A 17,728-nucleotide genomic window follows, 5' to 3' on the forward strand; every position below is an offset into this window, starting at 1 on the left:
AGCGGTTCGGACGCCGCCGAGCCTCTCCTCTAAGGCTGAGTGGGATGAAGGCTTCAGCAGAGGGGTTGCAGGAGGAGGCTCTCAGGATTCACCTTTCAGTCTTGCTCTGGACTTGGAGCGCAGGCACCAAGCCCTGCAGCAGAGCCTGCCTTAGCATGGCAGCCCCCACGCGCGGCCAGGGAGAGTGATGGGTGCAGCACCCCTGGCATTTCTGGGTGGGAAGCTCCCGAGCTCTCCCCGAGCTCCTTCCCGGGGCTGTCAGAGGCAAGAGAGGGGATATCCTGCTTGTCCTCTCGGAGATCACCTCTGAGCAATCCCAGTATACAAGCACAGCAGCATACAGCTTGTGTCCTGCCTTCTTACGGGCTGTGTGTTTAGAGCCATGTTTTCTCTATTTAGAGATACATTTGGATTATTTCAGGCCATCTTTAATCTTTCTCTTTCTCAGCAGGTTTGAGACAATTTGAGAAAGAACCGTAGAAGGCCACTAAAGACGCTGGACCAATCGGGGGAAAACAAAAAAAAAAAAGGAAAAAGTGCTAAATTGTTCTTTTTATATTTATGTTTATTTACCAAAATGTCTTTTTGCATTATCCCAGTTAAAACCATGTATATTAGCACTGTATTTAATAATCAGTCTAGACATTCATCATAATAGTACTGCCTTTGCACAAGAGCCTTTATTCCTAAAGAAACCCATGCTGTGAAATATATAGACTCTTCTACTGATAGTCGTAACTAACTATGTATCTGAACAGTGATTTCAACTGGCATAAGAGGTCAACCCAAAATGCATGTAAAGTGAAGTTGCTTAAGAAAGGTGTGCAGTAAACCTATAAAAACAATGGTTACTTTTGTAATACAGAAGTCTTTCTTTCTGCACTTTAGACTAAGGCATGGAAGAAATATCTTTAGTTGACAATGTAATATTTTCTGTAAGTTGCCCATGTCATGAGAAATACTGCATCAATAACGTGTTTTAATTTTTTTGTTTTATACTTTTTTTAAGTATCAATTTTTCCATTCTAGTTTAAGTTAATACCTGAATTCGGATGATTATGTTAGCTGACAGCGGTACTGATATTTCTTTTTGTTGTTAGTGACTAGTTAATTGAATGCAATTTAGAATATATACACACATAGCTTTACAAAGTTTAGCCTAAAGGCACTACTAATGGTAGAATGCTTTAATACGTGCTAGAGTATTATATTTAGTAATAAACATACATAACTAGCCAATATCACAGCTTAAAAAAATAAAGACAAAATCACACACTTTTCTATAGTAAGATTTCATAAATGCCATTAGAGGTATGGTGAGATAAGTATTAAAAAATTTTAAATGTCAGTTGCCCAGTAACGGGTAATTAAAAAGAAAGTATAGTTTTTAAAAGAGGAAAAGGTAAGGGTATAGAGGGTCAAAAATAGGTCACTTGTATAAAACATTGTAGTCTAATTTATATAAAACTACCATAATTAAAAAGAAAAAAACCTAAACACAGTTGGAGCTTGTTTCAAATGACTGTACACTAAATCTTGCCATCCATCAGTGCCGTACACTAAGTCCACCTAAAATGAAGTAAACCTCTATCTTTATAGTGCTTCTTTTTAACTCTCTCTCCCAAATATCTTATTTACAGATGTTTTCATTTGTATATAGTAAACACATGGCTATAAGACGTCAGCTTGGTTTGAATTTACATGCCATACAGTTTAGCATTTACATCCTACAGTGTATGGGTGGCATAAACTGAGCAACTAAAGTAGCCCCTGAGCATGTTGTTAACAGCTTTGGTGTGCATCGGAACTACCACAATCTCCCTTTTCACCACTTCCATCTCTTACAGCATCTGACTTCTTCCTAAAGAAGAATAATGCTATATACCAACCTAAAGATGAGCTCCCTTGCTTGGCTGAAACATCTTGTTTACATACAGAGGTGCACATAGTTATCTGTAGGGGGTGAAATTGTGCCTGACATTGTCTGTGAGTTGTCATGTTTTTTGTTGGGGGGTTTGTAAACACTCCTCTGAGTCTTTCAAATACATCCCATAGCTGCAATAAAAATGATTTGTTCAAACAATGTATTCTGAAACTGCATCCACAATAAATGGAATATTTCCGTGAGCAGCCCCCTGTTTGTTAATGAGTAGGAATGAGCTGGTTGTTGTAACTGGGATAGGAATCGTGCTACCACCGTATAAGATAGGGTGTCATTGCAAAGAAGCTCGAAGGATGTCTCTCCTGATGTACTATCTCTCCTGATGTACTATCCTACAGTAAACAGCCAAGTCATAAAATAAGCAGCTTTAACCTACATATTCCTAAGGGGGCAGGGGGGAAATCTTAATTGTCATGCCTATCAGCACAAGATGGGAGCTGTGCATCATCCAGAAGTCAGTGTGCTCAGCAAAATAGGTTCTGACCTAGTGGTACAGCCGTCTGTCTGGTCCCCTGCTTTGAAAAATGTTTTCTGCGTGAGAGCTGTTGTGCTGCTTCTGTCTGCCTCTGTGGGATGTGCTTCCAGCCTTGGATGATTGTAGGGACCGAGCCTGGGGAGCTGCTGACTCTCCCGTCGCCCTCCTGTCTCCTTCGTTTTTGCTCTAATGGTCTAACCAGGTCATGGTCAGCGGAAAGAGGCCCCCCCAGGCTGCTGCCAGCTCCACGGGAAGCACAAGGCTGCAGCAAGCACAACTTTCTGAACTACCGGAGGAGAAATAGTCAGATGCTGCCTAATTTAACCTGAGAAGAGCTTGTATGCCTGAAAGCATGCCTGTTCTCCTGCCTTGCATTGACTGACTGCGTTGCTACATTTCCCTGCAAGCTTTGCTGAAGTGATGCTTTTCCTTGTTGATGTAGATAAGTTTCTTTTGCTCCTGGTTATTGCCTTTTCTGAGAGTGTGGAAGCCTGCTGGGCATGATCAGTTTTACTTTTAGGGAAATACTGTGAAGTGGTGTGGTTGTGGTTTGTTCTCATCAGCTGGCACCACCTCCTGGCAGAATTTGCCAAAGACAAATGCTGGTGGCTGACTTGGCAGTGCTGCAAGTTTTTTTGGTGTTTCAATACCGTTATGAGGTGATGACTTTTCAGACAATACCAAATTGACACCTTAGTTTCTGGTCATGCTTTCCTGCAGCTCACTCAGCATCCTAGCCAGACTTTCTCTTGTCAGTGTGCAGAATGCCACAAAAGAGCCTTTTTGAAGCCTGCCTTTGCTTTGGCCTAGGATTATCAACCTGAAAGTACTTTAAAGCAATTGTGTGTCTACCTCAGGGTTTGCTTTGATGTTTTTAAAAGTTTTTCTATGTTTTCCTTAGATAAAGCTAACCCTTGTCTGGATAAATTGTTCTGAATGCTGCCAGCAGAGTTGCAAAAATATGATTTTGTGTTTGAGACTTCCAGAACAAGTCAGTCTGATTTTGGAGGTAGCCCTTATGTTGGGCTGGGTGAATTTTGATGTGTTAACACTGCATATGATGCTATCTTCAACTTCTCACCGCTAATCACACAAGAGTTCAATTTCTAGGTGTTCAGAGGGAGGGCTATGTGAGGTAATACGTACAACTTTGTTCTTTAGGTTCTAGCTAGAGCACGATCCTGTTTGACGCATAAGCCACAAAGTAGTCTGTGTATTGTCATTGTACAGGAATTACAGCAGCTCATTTCTATCTCTATCAAAACTTAAACAGACTTCAGGTATGCTTTTATAACTAAATGTATGAAGCAATTTAAGCACTACACTGATTAAGTTTTGTTGTTATTCAAACTTTATGAATATAAAATTTTAAAGCATTAGAAATTCACAGTATAAAAATCACAACTATGTAAAAAGCAAAGTAATGAAGGACAGCATTCCTTGACAGCAATTCATGAGCCAGTATGACTGACTGCACTGGAAATAACATATAAAAAAAATCATGTGAGTAACCAGAGTTTTTTATTAAACATGTCTTTAATTAAGGAAAACAAGGAAAAAAAGGAAATGAAGAGACATTGTCTTTTTACTATTAATCAAAACCAGATTTCTGCTAACCATCTTTACAAAAGACCCATCCCTATTGATGCATTCTTATACCAGCTAGTGGTCTCCTAAAAAAGGAGGACAAGTAACTGCTCGTAATGATTGTCAAGTACAGAAGAAGAAATCAAGACCATGCTGCAGAATACGTCTTCTAATCTGGAGGGAGTTACACAGAGGTCTCGCTGAAATCACTGGTATTAATATTCTGCTTTGAATGGGTAGTCCTTGTGATTGACAGCTCTGAGAAGAGAAAGAACTGGTTATTTAAGTATTGTAGAAAGTATCTTCAGAAGCATTTCGCTACTGCAGTATCCCCTGCCGCTGCCAATGTACTCAAGTTTTGCTACTGTCATTAATTTGAACAGAGGCTTGTGAGAAAGCACACGCAACACCAAGGTGCTGAAGGGAATGCCCTGAATGAATCTGCCTCCTGCTGTCAGTTCCAGGACATGTCTCATTACCTAGGGTCCAGGGCTTAAGATACAACCTCTCTCTGGTTTTGGTCATGTGTGTTTTCAAGATATGGGGGATGAAAATACAGATAGAGATAGGCCTAGTGGATAGTAAGGAACATACTTGAGCACTGGAACTGCCCTCCAGTTTCTGTTAAAGCTGAGGATGACATCCATCTCCTTTTTAGACAGTTCAAAGTCAAACACCTAGCAGGGGGGGGAAAAAAAAGCAAGCCCTTTTTACTTAGATTCATATATAATTAGCTACAAAGTGTACTTCATGCATTTATGACTTGAGGTAGGAACATACTGCATCCACACTAAGCATACTTAAGAAATCCTCTTATTTCTCAGCCACATACTGATTTACCCTTGAAGTTATCAAGATAGTCCTTTTCTCTCTGAGGTGCTGTTCATAGCAATGTCTTACAGTTCTGGGTGCTTGAACGCAAACACCACTGCAGTTTGTGTTGTAATGCACAGACAGAAAACTTAAGGTGCTAAGGATGGATTACTTGATTTGTCACAAACACTGGAACTAGCAGTAAATATTTCTGGTACGACAGAGGACTACTGGGTACCAACTGCAAATAGTTTTCTCACAGTTAATCAATCATCTAAGAATTCTTGCTGGTGGTTCATAGGAGAAGCAAGTCCAAAATGTAGCAGCATGAATTGAAAGTAACACCAAGATATCATCTAAGATGCTAGGCCTTATCAGCAAGCATCCAGCTGAATCTCCCTGCCAAGGGGAACCACAGCCTCCAAGTGAGGCGTGAACCCTAACAGGCCTGGTGTTTACAGTTTGTTCTTTTACACCCTAAAGAGGGGCTCACTAAGCATTTCCCAGAGGGTAAGTCCAAAACCGGGATTCCCTTTCCAGGGAAGCAGAGCTCAGACCACCCTGGTGTAACCTCTTTCTCTCCTGGCAGGAACAAAACACTTTTCCCCAGAGAACAAGTGTGGATGATTAGGTAGTGCTGAGCCCCAGTCTTTCCATCTCTGTGCTCCCCTTCCAATGCCTCTCAGGTGCTGCTTGAAACATGGAGGAGATACGGGTGTGGGTGCCTATCCTGTGTAAAAAGGTGGCAGCAGTCCCGATGGAAACTTCACCTTGATGTTTTCCTCAACACGCTGTGGTTTTTCAGACTTGGGAATGACAATCACGTCTCTTTGGATAAGAAACCGGATCAGAATCTAGGAAAGGACAAGAAGGAGCATGAACACAGGGGTACCAAGAAATATGTTCAAAGGCTTTTCATGTTCTCTTACCTTTTTTTTTTCATGCACAAACCAATTTCTTTTTCTACAACTGTGTTCACTCTTTTGAAGACTCTACCAGTTCACACACAGGAGTTTGATGTGCCAGCATTTGCTTGCAGTCTACTGACAAACTATAACTGTTTCTGGCCGATGTTGTTTCTACATCCTTGCTTCTCCTGGATTTGTTTTGTTTTCCTTTATGGTAGGAGGGGAGGAGAGAGATGATGATGCTTCTGGCTTGCATTATATAGGTGTTCAGACCAAATGAGCATAAAGATACTGCAGATTATTTTGGGCTTACTGGTAAGTACCTCAGCTAAGTTAAGTTTCGTGAAGTCCTTAAAAGGAAAAATATGTTTATAGATTTTAAAAGTTTCTCTCCCTTGAAAGAGGACTGTTGCATACAATTTTTGGTCCTGCTCTGCCCGTCTTAAAATATGACTGTGGGTGATTGCTTGTGAAGATGTGGGTTTGAAGTGCAGTTTCTGCACACCCTGGGCAAGAACTCATTTGTGTGACTAGCAACTAACAGAGAAAAAAAATTCATCTTGAATAATCAAGCAACTTTCAATAATTCTTTATGAACATGAGCAAACAGGGAGCAATCAAGTAAGTCAGCAAATTACAGGGCTTCTCTGAAGAATAACTTAGCTAACTTAGCTGGAGAAAGGAATAACAAGTTGGCTTGATGATTTATAAGTAAACCTCAGAGGAAAGGGTTTCTCCAGGAGCAAGCGCTTCTCTCTGGGAGCAGAGGAAATCGCCCTAGGAAGGGGAACACTTCAGGTAAGCACGTACCACTGCTGATCAGCCCCCTCAAAACTCAGCACTCGAGACCTCTCAGAAAATACCTGATAATTTGTATGAATGCTGGTAAGAACTGGGGCAGTATGAAGAGTCAAGCGCAGTGCAGCCCCATTACACTGTATCTCTAGAGAGGGCAGCATCTGCTCAGATTGGCCATCAGCCTGTAAAAATGTCTGAGGAGGGGGAATAGTGTGCCCTGTCAACCCCACTTACCTGGGCAGGGGTTTTATCATGTCTAACTGCAATCTCTTTAATCCTGGGATCATCCAGCAGCACAGGTTCCCCTGGCTTGGCCCTATTAAAAACAAAAGCTAGGATATTGATGGTAGAAAGATATTAGTTTCCCTCCAGGAAGCCTGACATTTTGTGTGAAATAATCTGCAACAAGGGAACAGCACTTTTCTCATTATACCTGCATTATTTGCATCATTTGCCTCAAAGATTCAAGTTGCAAATGCATTATTTTGTGTGCAGAAAGGCTGCAATGCTTGCTTACCATGGGCGGTTAGGAGAGCCAAGGGGGCTGTACGCAGTCACAGCAATCCCTTTGGATTTACAGTACTCGATCAACTTTTCCTGGGTTAGGTATGGATGACATTCGATCTGCAAGCACAGAAACATGAAGGTTGATACAGAGGCAGACTGTACTGGGCTCCAGAGCATAACATTTTAATTCCTCTTGGGTCACAGAAAATGTGAAGAAAAGACTCCTAATACCATGACTAAAATCTATCTTATAAAAGTTATTCACATCACAGCAATATCTAGAAGCCTAGCACAGAGAACAGGGCTTCCTCATACTACATATTACACAAAGATAGTGAGAAACAGATGAGAAGAGTGGAAGGGCTGTGTCAGGAATTGGGGAAATCAGTGTTCCTGGACTACTGTGGAGCAGGACTGCATCTTCAGAGGGGCAGCTCAGAGTACCTGATGTTTAGTTTCTGCTCCGAGTCACACGACCTCTCCTCTCCTCAAGGAGTCTCCCTGATTACTGAAGAAGCCTGGGGAGGTGAACTTCCCTAGGTCAGCTCAGATCATGTTGTGACCAGCCATTCGGGCAAGACATCCTTTAACTGGAAGCAACAGGAGCCTATATGGGGATGCTGCTCAACTTGTCACAAGCCATAGGATGACCACAGGGCTATGTCTACACGGCATAATGTGGCATCGTGCACATATCCAACCACTTCTAAATGCTATAGCTTTGCTACCAGGCATGGTGACATGAAATCCACGTACAGTAGTTTATTTAGACCCGAGCTAGATTAGGCAACTACTGTAACAACGGCACATGGCACCGGCACACCCACGGAGAATCAAACTGGAGTCAAAGCCTGAAGTTCTTCAACCTGTTGAAGTTGGTGCAGCTTTTAATGTGGGGTTAGTTGGGTCCATCCCCACCAGAATTTTATAACCCTCAGTAAAATCTTTCCAAGTTCTATGTCCCCCTTGTGCTAAGTCTGGCTGGCGTACACACTAGCCCCAAGCCTGGCACCACAGCACAGGCAGCACTGTGCCTGCACAGGACCCAGTGTAGACATTTCCCTGGATATTCCCAAGCTGGCAGAAATGTACATTCAGCACCTAAGTGCAAAGAAGTCTCATATGGAAGAAAGTCAGAAGATCCCGATGCCCCTGCTGTCCTGTGATTTCATTCATGAGGTATGTGGCGAGAATTTGTTAAGTAATTGTACACTTCAACCCTCCTTGCTAAAATGAGGTTCAGTGAAATGGTTTATTTTATGTTGAAAAATAAGAAAGTCCAGCGAATGAGTTGGAGCATTCTTGTACATTCTTATGCCGTGCAGTAGCTTGCAGTGGGGGTTTTCCTGGTTATCCCAAGGCTGGAAGAAATGGGCCTGTGGCAACTTGGGATATGACATCCAAGTCGAAGTAGTACTTGGAAGCGTGAAAGAAAATGTGTAGCAGAAAGTCACAAGGTCATATACAAGTTGATGGATACTTTCGCTGTTTTCCAACGTCTAAAAATGAAATATTCTCATCTGTTTCATATTACTGTGATATGCATAATCCATACTGTTTTGTATGATAATGCTCTCAAATCTCCACTGCATTATATACACACAAGTCTACAAAAAATGTTTCTGTCGAGATCCCTGTCAGATAAAAACCAACAAGACTGACACTGTACCAAAGCCTTGCATATCACAGGCAGCACTGGCTTGAAGGGTCTTCCAGTCAACCAGAGATACCTACACTTTGTGAGATCTTTCCATGGCACCAAAACTATTTAAAGGTCATGGCAGAAGTCAGTTTTAGAGCTGAAGTGTAGCATGAATATATTTGGGAATATTCCAAGGTTAGCTGACACCAATGGAAACAAAAATTTTACCTGGTTATTTACTGGCTTGTATTTCAGTCCCGGCTTGTTCAAGATTCTTTCAATCTGTTCATGGTTAAAGTTGGAGATACCAATGGCTTTTACCAGACCAGCATCCACCAGCTCTTCCATAGCCTAATGAGTAAGGACAACCAATGTATGTTTATGAGGTGGTATTAATACAAACTATACTACTTTATTTCCCTAAAGCTAGTGGTAAACCAACAGACAACTCACACTAGATTAAATAACTGTATCTCAAATAATAAAAAAAAAAAATAGTCTTTGCAACTTGTGTAATCTGTATGCTTTATGTCCTACTGCAGATGGGAAAGTAATATAAGAAGAATGGCTTAGCCAACCATTTTGTAGTAGGAAGTGAAGTTCTTTCACTTTGGCTTCTTTGGAGATCATTCTACCAGAGCTAAAAAAGCAAGGGAGACCCCTCCAACTCCTCCCCTACCTTCACACTACCTCTGAGTTGGCAGAATGCAGCAGGGAGGATGGTAGCTTAAACTCAGTTACCTCAAAATACTTTCTTGCAACTGTAATCTGCTATTATAGACAAAACTATTAATTCCTAGAGCTGCAGCATCACAGAGGTAGAGGTAGCAGGAGCAGTCCCTGAATCCTCCCAGTCCATGAGGAAAGGAGGATTGAAAGACAGCCTGAGATGCTGATGCCCAACACTGAAAAGTGTGTGAATTCCCCATCTGTATGAAATAGTAAATTAACAGCCACACCTGGATTAATCCATGCTTTGGTTCTACCATTGTGTGTATTCATATATTATTTTAGTGACAGCACCTCCTCTGTAGTCTTAGTAAAGACATCCCCCTCTTTCTCCCCGAAACAAGAGATAGCAGCAGCTCTGCTCATTCTGGTCATGAAATACCATTTTATGTGACTATCCTCTGTACCCAAACCTATCCCTTAATTTCATTGTGCACACAGATCTCTGCTCCATCTTTAGTGCTGATACCTGCTCTGAAGAGCAAACATTAACTTACCTCCCATGTGTCCAGGAAATCTGTATCACTGGGGACACTCATACCCTTGTCATCCACAGGATGCAGTTCTTCACCAGCCTGTTATTTCAAGGCAGATAATACACAGACCTTCTTTAAGAGTTGAATTTCCTACTGTTTACTAGCCCTTCTGACTGGATTTATAGGCAGCAAGTTAGCAGATTATTTAAATACATCATGTAACTAAAAATTATGCATGTTCATCCATATTCTCTTTTGGATGAGGGCCATATTTCTACAAATCAATCCCTGCAAACGAAGAGCGGGGATTAGTAGTAATTATGTAACTTAGGCAGATCTAGAGAGGAGGGAACAGACACCCCCCTACCTTTATTCTACAGTTTTTATTTATTTTATACAGGTGTAGACTGGGGTAAAAAGAAGCATGTTCTTCCTGCACTGTGCTTCATTTTTTCACTGTTGGTTACTCTAGATCGAGCCAGCATCTCCAAAACCTGAGATGTTCATGTTGTTCTGGCCCAGCAGAAAGCCACGATCCCAAACTGTGTTGATTACAGTCTCCCTGAACACCCAGCCGGCTCCTTAGCAGTGCTCGTACCTACGACTATCTCACTCCCGCAGGCACGGAAAGCCAGACCCACATGCTGAGACATACCACTACCTAGTTAATGCCCGAATGCTTCCTACCACCAGGTTCAGGGATGAGCCAAATGAACCATAGCATAGCCCCGTACATAACGCAGATGCTCACAGCATAGATGAGCGAATGGACCAAGTTTCTAGGCAGGTAAGGAGAAGAGGGATGTAGAGCAGGACTACCTTGAATCCCATAGGGAAGTGTATCAGGTAGAGGTCAAGGTAGTCCAGTTGCAGTGCAGCGAGGCTCTTCTTGCACGCTACCTTAACCAAGGACCTCTCGTGAAACGTGTTCCACAGCTGTGGGAAGAAACCAAGCCCGACCGTGACTCTGCAGCTTCCACAGGCCAGAAGCTTCTCCCTCAGTGGTCTAGGAGGACAACTCCCTCCCCACCTACTCAGTGCATGCTGAAGACAAGGGTGCCAATATTCTAATGGTAAGGTAAGACAAATCACAAATAAGGGAGTCAGTCATGCAGGTGGACAGTCAGTATTCCTAGTTACGAAAAGAGATTCTCAGAACTAAATGTAACACTCTGCCAGCTGTATCTGGCACAGTAAAGCTGTTAGTGTTAGAATTTAATTTTTTTTTTCAGCCTAAATTTTGAGTATCGAGCAACTCATAGCTACCTTCCTTCTGTCCCTTTTAACTGGCCACAGTGAGAACTGTTGTCAATTTTACTTCATTTTTGAAATGAAAATTCAAGTAATTTAAATAGAACTTGCAAGTATTATTCAAATTAAAACCCATTCTTTAACATAAATGAAGAGTATGTGGAAAAGCTTAGTTATACTCAATATTTTCTGGTTTTGCTAGTGAAACTCCCAAGTCATAAGTTTTCTAGTTGAAGTGTTCTTACTTTTTAGTAAAGAGCATTGCTGAGACAAGTGGGTGAGATAAAGGAATGGAGTAAATACACATAAAATACTTCAGACTGAAGTCCTATGCTTTAATTTCCATTCCTTTTCAGGCCTAGATTTTGTACATTACACCATTTTCAAACGCCTTACACACCAGTAAGTAGTACAGCACCTTTGAATTCAGACATCTGTCTTGTCTTTTTTTTCTGATCTTTCTAGGGTGTGTGCAAATGAACCTTCAGTATAATTCAGTGACTTAATAGATGCAAGGAAATTATTAGATCAGCAACAGCCACACTATCTTTCCTAAGTTGTCAATGTTTCCTGACAAAGCTCAGTCCAAATTGCAAATAAAGGATGGAATTTATAGCACACAACAAGACAGCCACGAAGTGAACGTCAGAGAAGGGAATAGGTCCTTGTGTTACCTTACAGATGGGACAAAGGTTTCTCTTCAAGAAAAGCTAAATGCCCTAATAATCCTGCAGCCTTGTACCTTAGTGACAATGAAGAGGTCTTCCCGTTTCACAGCCCCTTCCTTGATCTTCTGCTGGATTGCATTCCCTATTTCATTTTCATTCTGGTAGAAATAGGCACAGTCAAAGAGGCGGTAGCCTGCATCGATAGCAAACTTCACCACCTCTTCCACCTTTCCCGGAGGAGCCTGAAAGCAAACAAATTAAACCATGAGCTCTTCCGTGGCCTTCTGCCAGCACTGGCTGCTGCGACAGCTCCACAAAGTCCCCGTTTCCAGCTGCTGCTGCAGTTTCCCCGTCACCTGCATTTAAAAAGAGCTTCAGCTTTCCAGGCAAACAGCAATTTTGCAGGGAAAGGGAGCAGAGCAGAAAGGACTTAGTTCCTGCGACACGCTTTGACTCTGCCATTTCCAGCAGCGCAATGCCCGCTGCCGTTTCCCCTTATTTGCTCCCAGCGTCGCCCAAGCAGTTTTGCCAGTTTACCTCCCCAAACCCTTCCCCGGGGAGGCAGCTCCGCGGCAGCGGGTTCCCATCAGCCAGTGACCCCATCCCTCCCGGGCGGAGCTGCAACCGCCGAGCCAGCGGCCTTTCGCGACCTACTTTCGGTCCTTTTGTCGTTGTTTCTCCTTTTGCAGCCCTTCCTCTTTGGTTTTATTTTTTTTTTCCTCCTCTCTCCACCTTCTTCAACCCCTGTTTTATTTTTTTGCCTTTTATTTCTCTCTGCTTTTTGCTCCCCGAGCCCTCTTTTCTCCCCCCCCCCCCCCCCCCCCCCCCGCCCGCCTGGCCGCCCGCCCGGTTACACAAGCGGCCGCCATCGCGGGGCGCCGAGACCGACCTCCCCCGGGGCTCCCACGCAGGGCCGTGGCTTGCGCGGCACCCCCGGTTTGGGTGGCGGTTCTTCTTTTTTCTTTTCTCTTTTTTTTTTTTTCTTTTCCCCTCCTCATCCCCGCACCGTCCGCCGGCCCAGCGCCCTCCGGCCCGCCCCGGTACCTGCCAAGTGCCCAGCCCCAGGGTGGGCATCTTCATCTGGTTGCTCAGCTCCACGCAGGGACTCGCCATGGTGTCTGCGACTGATTGTCTGTCCGTCCGTCCGTCTGTCCGTGCCCGCCCGCCGCGGCTCGAAGGCGCTTTAAGAGGCGGGGCCGCCCCCCCACCCCCCCCGCCGGGGTTCCCTTAGAGGCAAAGAGACCCAAAGTGCTCCTGATTTTGGGGTTTCGGTTGGCCACAGGAGCCTGATGGCGGGAGGATGGTTGGTTGGGTTTGTACAGAACAAGCTAAAAGCGAACGTATCAGTGAGGAACTTTGCACTTTGCGTGGGTTCTTCTGCCCTGGGGAGAGCCTGCGGGGTGAAATGCTGCGTGGGGCAACGGGTGGCCGGCCGGTGAAGGATTTTCTCAGTTACTCTCAAGTGGCGACAAATGGACTGAAATTTCCCTCTTTTATCCTACAAAATATTAGGCTCACCTGCTGTTTGCAGAGGAATTTGTTAAAAGGGAACGCGGTCTTACCTTACCTTACCTTATCAGTCCGTGCGAAGGCATCGGTTCCCTGCGCTCGATTAAAATATCAGCCAGCAGCAGTAGGGTGTCGGAGGCTGCAGGAGGGATTTGTGACCACAGCTTGTCTGCAGCTAGTGCTTTTGTCCAAATAACCCCCCTGGTTGTTATTTTTAGGGTCAAAATGCATGCAGAGGGCTGACTTTTAAAGGCTGCAGGAAACTAGACAGAGTACCTCAGAAATCAAGAGCCAGGGGCCTGGAAGGGCCAGGCTACTTAGCTCTCAGCTGTCTCAAGGAAAAGGTGCTTCATGTTAGAAAACTAATTTAATTTCAACACCCTACCTTAGGCATCTCACAAGTCACAGAGCTTACGCTTTGTGTCTATCAGAGTAGGGATTCTCTGCTTCTTAAATCTTCTTTTTTCTTTTGCTTATATTGCTATAAACTCCTTCTTGCTCGTTGTTGACCCCTGACTACCAGTTTCCGTGTTGTGCAAGTTCCACTGGTCTCTTCTTGTGAGTTGCAGAGTGTGAGTAAGGGAGAATCAAATATTTTATGCTTGGACTGATAATGTTTGCCTACCAAAATATACAGGCAACTGTGAATTATTGTGCCACTAGTGCATTCTAACCACAATGTTTGATGTGATTTGTTAAAATTTTTGTTTGTGTACTTGCATTATTTAAGCTGCTTTTACAGGACAGTATTTTCCGTTGATTAGCAGATTCACGTTCTAGGTTTATATTTGAACAAAATCTCTTCTTGCTCTCCTTGGCCTGGTTTCTAAACCATTGGCTTAACCAAGCTTTACTGTCATCTTCCAGCTGCCTTGGATGTCATCACACTTTGCAGAATGAAAAGGATAACAAATTGACATGAAGCAGAGAGAGAGAGGCAAAATGTAAGCAGGGAAATAAAATTTGCAAACTGACATGACAACTCCTGTATGCTCAAGCTAGAGCAGTGGGAGGAGGTCTCTTCTATTGAAAACACATATGAAAAAAACACCAAACCAACCCCCCGAAAAAGAAAAAACCAAAGCTACTGCAAGAGATTGGAGGAATTTGACAGAAAAGAGAGAGCAAGATCTACAGAAAAAAGACAGAAACAAATCTGTATGGATTTTATAAAATCGATAATGGTACATTGATTTTAAGGCCAGAAAAGACCACACTACTCTTCTGCACTGACCTCTGATTACATTGATAAACTTTTACAGCAAACCTATGACATATACCTGTTGCTTAATTTATTATTAAAGACGCTTGAGTGCTACAGCAATACAGGCTGACTAAAATCACATAACAGACTAGAACAGACTAGAAAATGTTGAGATTGAGCTATAACCTACCTTTAACTACATCAAATCTTGGTCTGAAAGGTATAAAAACCAACCATAATTGGCCTTTTCTTTTCTTTTCTTTTCTTTTTTTTTCTTTTCTTTTCTTTTCTTTTCTTTTCTTTTCTTTTCTTTTCTTTTCTTTTCTTTTCTTTTCTTTTCTTTTTTAACCAAGTGTCTAGACAGAGTCTTCAGCACTTTTCCTTCCTCTAAACCTTTCTTCTAAGACCTTAATTTTGGAGTGAACTTCCTGGGGGCCAAGGAGGAGCAGGGAGTGATTTTGGCAACTCAGCCACAGCATGGGCTGTCAGGGCAGATCCGCTGGAGGGACACAGTTATGTGTACAGGCTTTTTGTTTAGGCATTTTTGTTCTGTTTTACCAGATTGCTTTATCTGCATGCAGAAAGATAACTATCATAATTTATAGCCACATAAAACCTGACTTCATGGAAGTTGAAAAGTTTTTTGGTTTTTTTTTTTGGATACACTGTGGGTCATGACTGAGGCCCATCCACCTCAATGTTTCAGCTGAGTCATGGTGGTTTTCTCCCTGGAAAGCCTGGCAGCTCCCTGGAGCACCCTGCCACGCTGTTGCATGAATCAGGGTGCGCAGATGCAGGCTGTGACTTGTCTGTAACGTTGTTAAACGTGGCCGTGGTTTTCAAGCCATTCCCCCATGTCCCTGCCATGCCTCGGGCAGCCTGGCAGCTCTCCTGGGGCACCCGGCCCTGATCGCCCGCAGGCTGCAGCGTGTGGATGCCAGCGGGGACCTACCCGCAGGAACAGCAAACACGGCAGCGGTGTTCAACGCGTGGCTGTCGCTTCACGGGGTGCTCACCAGCAACTGCTTTTGAGCTTGTTCTCCTGGAGGATGGCTGCCGTCGTCCCTCGCGGCTGGCGTTTCAGCTGCGCGTTCTGCAGCTGTGCGCCTTGTGCTCATTTGGAAAGGATGATTACGTTTTGCTAAAGTGACAAAGCAGCAGCCTGCTGCAAATCCCTTCTCCTGCAGTGAGCGTGGGCAGGAGCAGCCATGGACCTTGGGAGCGTGTTTCCTTCTGCTGTTCTCTGGCCGCTCTACCTGCGTAGGAGCTGGAACAGTGCTGAACCCTTCCCTGGGCTTGCTGGGGGCTTGCTTTGAGCAGCTTTGTGATGCAGCCTGTGAGGTGTTTTGGGGTGTCTGGAGGATATCTCCAATAAGTAGTGAGCAGTTCTTTCCATCCTCTCCCCATGTAAGGTACATCCCTTTCTGGTGTGTGTTCAGAGAGACCTGGAGAAGGTCAGCCTTTGACCGTGGTGGAGATGGGAATGCAGTTCTCTGTGGTTTAGGGTTACCTGTTGCATCGCTTGAAGAAGAGCCTGAGCTGTGTGGAGGCAGGTGGAGCTGGTCTGTCCCTGATGGAGGTTTGGTGGCTGCTCAGCTGGGGCGGGCTGCAGGGCTGTGCTGGGCACCATTGCTGGGCACGTTGCAGCCAGACAAGACTCTGGGGAGAAGCAGGGTCTGGCCAGCAGCTGGCCAGGCCTTGGGGATGGTTGAAAGTGCTTCCTAGGGATGAAGGTGCAAAGTCTGATGTAACTCAGAAAGCGACTGAGCTTGCAGGGAGTGGCACAAACTCATTTATAGAGCTTTTAGGCTTCCGTTCTACCTAATTGCATGATCTCTATAGAAGATAAATATTGTTGTAAATACCCTAATAAAACCCGTTTTTATAGGAGTCTAAAAGACTTCCGGGCTTTTTTTCAGTGCTCAGTACAGGTGAAGAAGATCAAGCCACCTCTGCCTCTGTGCTTTAGCTGAGTCAGGGTCCTGTCACACCCTGGGCAGCCTGGCAGCCCTGTGTGGCTGCCACCTTGCTGGAGGTGACTCTTTTGCAGGTGGCCTTCCTGTAGGATGCCTGGGGCGATCAGTGAAGCCAAATTATTGCCCTTCTATGTTACACTCCGACGCTCCCTGTCTTCAGCGTGTTTTTGAATTGTTGTATACTCTCAGCTTTTCTCTAAAAACAAAAGTAAGCAAACACCAATAATTTATAGCAGGAAATGTCCACTCTGAGACAGAACTACTTCCATTGGTCTTACTTGCACTGTGTAATGTTTATCGATCTGGCAATGTCAGTATGAAGCAGTACATCAGCGCCATGAAAGTTGGGTACGTGAGACAGACATATCTAAAATGCTGTGATTGATTCTCACCTCCTTGAGTGCAATGGACAGTACACAAATTTAGCAGCACATCATGGATTTTCAGTACTAACTGAAATCATCTACCTGCAGCAGCTGCCTTTGGGAGCGGTTGTGAGACACCAATTTTACCAACACTGAAGTGAAACTTTTCACCCAAACGTTAAGACCAGGGTTAGAAATTCATTGGGCCCGAATCACCAGAACTCCACTGAATCCCAAGACAAGTATGTTGTGTTTCTCCAGAAGCATGTACTTTAACCGCGTACAGAAGAGCCTTGAGTTAAATCCTATGAAGGCTTTCTTCAATTCAACAACTGTGCAGTCTGATTGCTGCGTATTCCTTGCTTGTAGGGCCCTTCCTCTCTTCCTTTCCTCCTTTAAATTTCGGAGCTCTTCCATTACAGTTCACTTCAGAAAAGAGCTGAGACAGCATCTTTGATCCGGATAAATACCCTGACAGCTCTGATTGCCTGAGCTGAGCAATATGAAGGGAATGGAGGCGGCTGGCCATGGAGGAGAGTGTAGGGAAGTTGCTGTCTGTGAGGAAATGTACTGGTGTGGCAGCCATCCATCTCTTCGCGCTCTGAAGTGTTGGTAGTGATTGTCAGATACCTGTCAGCTCAACCTCATGGAGTTATTTCTGAATGTGAACAATCAGATAAGCCTGGGTGGCATCCAACAAATTACCTGAGAAGATATTTACATTTAGTAACTGGAAAGAATTACTTTTTAAATGCCTTAGATAATGGTGCATTCCTGTCATTGCTGCTACAAGAGAACTGTCAGTCTTTTATATAAAGACCTTATTAAAATAGATGGACTTGTGTCAAGAAGGAGGTGTGCTTAGAAATGGCAAGCTA

General features: G+C 43.9%; 2 protein-coding genes across 15 annotated transcripts in view; one reads left to right on the forward strand and one right to left on the reverse strand.

Moving 5' to 3' along the window:
• CALD1 (caldesmon 1) overlaps positions 1–2,130 on the forward strand; it is a 198,696-nt gene extending 196,566 nt beyond the window's left edge. For 9 of the 11 annotated variants that reach the window (XM_075051284.1, XM_075051281.1, XM_075051280.1 and 6 more), the window contains one exon: positions 449–2,130. In XM_075051284.1, the coding sequence (XP_074907385.1) occupies positions 449–480 (32 nt within the window). In that variant the 3' untranslated portion in view covers positions 481–2,130. The remainder of the gene's footprint in view (positions 1–448) is intronic. The other 2 variants (XM_075051285.1, XM_075051289.1) reach the window with 1 other exon arrangement.
• A 1,367-nt stretch (positions 2,131–3,497) lies between these two features.
• Positions 3,498–12,999, reverse strand: LOC142041975 (aldo-keto reductase family 1 member B1-like). Of its 4 annotated transcripts, none has more exons than XM_075051292.1 (10): positions 12,334–12,587; positions 11,871–12,038; positions 10,697–10,813; positions 9,899–9,976; positions 8,901–9,023; positions 7,041–7,147; positions 6,758–6,839; positions 5,588–5,671; positions 4,599–4,681; positions 3,498–4,262 (listed from the first exon to the last, which is right to left on the reverse strand). In XM_075051292.1, exons 1-10 carry the CDS (start codon positions 12,397–12,399, stop codon positions 4,220–4,222), a joined length of 951 nt encoding a protein of 316 aa, XP_074907393.1. In that variant the 5' UTR covers positions 12,400–12,587; the 3' UTR covers positions 3,498–4,219. The 4 variants fall into 4 exon arrangements, with proteins under 4 accessions (XP_074907393.1, XP_074907394.1, XP_074907392.1 ...); XM_075051293.1 differs by lacking the exon at positions 12,334–12,587 and adding an exon at positions 12,153–12,295 and having other exon boundaries at positions 3,500–4,262; XM_075051291.1 differs by lacking the exon at positions 12,334–12,587 and adding an exon at positions 12,841–12,999 and having other exon boundaries at positions 3,505–4,262.
• Positions 13,000–17,728: the final 4,729 nt, after the last annotated feature.

This window comes from Buteo buteo, chromosome 19 (assembly GCF_964188355.1).
Source record: "Buteo buteo chromosome 19, bButBut1.hap1.1, whole genome shotgun sequence".
Classification (NCBI taxonomy): Eukaryota; Metazoa; Chordata; class Aves; order Accipitriformes; family Accipitridae; genus Buteo; species Buteo buteo.

Excerpts from the sequence above, each read along its gene's own strand:
- LOC142041975 (XM_075051290.1), bottom strand. The coding sequence starts at position 12,909 with ATGGCGAGTCCCTGCGTGGAGCTGAGCAACCAGATGAAGATGCCCACC. Across the intron at positions 9,977-10,696 it reads ACTTCCCTATGGGATTCAAG|GCTGGTGAAGAACTGCATCC; the intron begins GTAGTCCTGCTC and ends TTGAAATAACAG. Across the intron at positions 9,024-9,898 it reads ATTTCCTGGACACATGGGAG|GCTATGGAAGAGCTGGTGGA; the intron begins GTAAGTTAATGT and ends CTTACTCATTAG.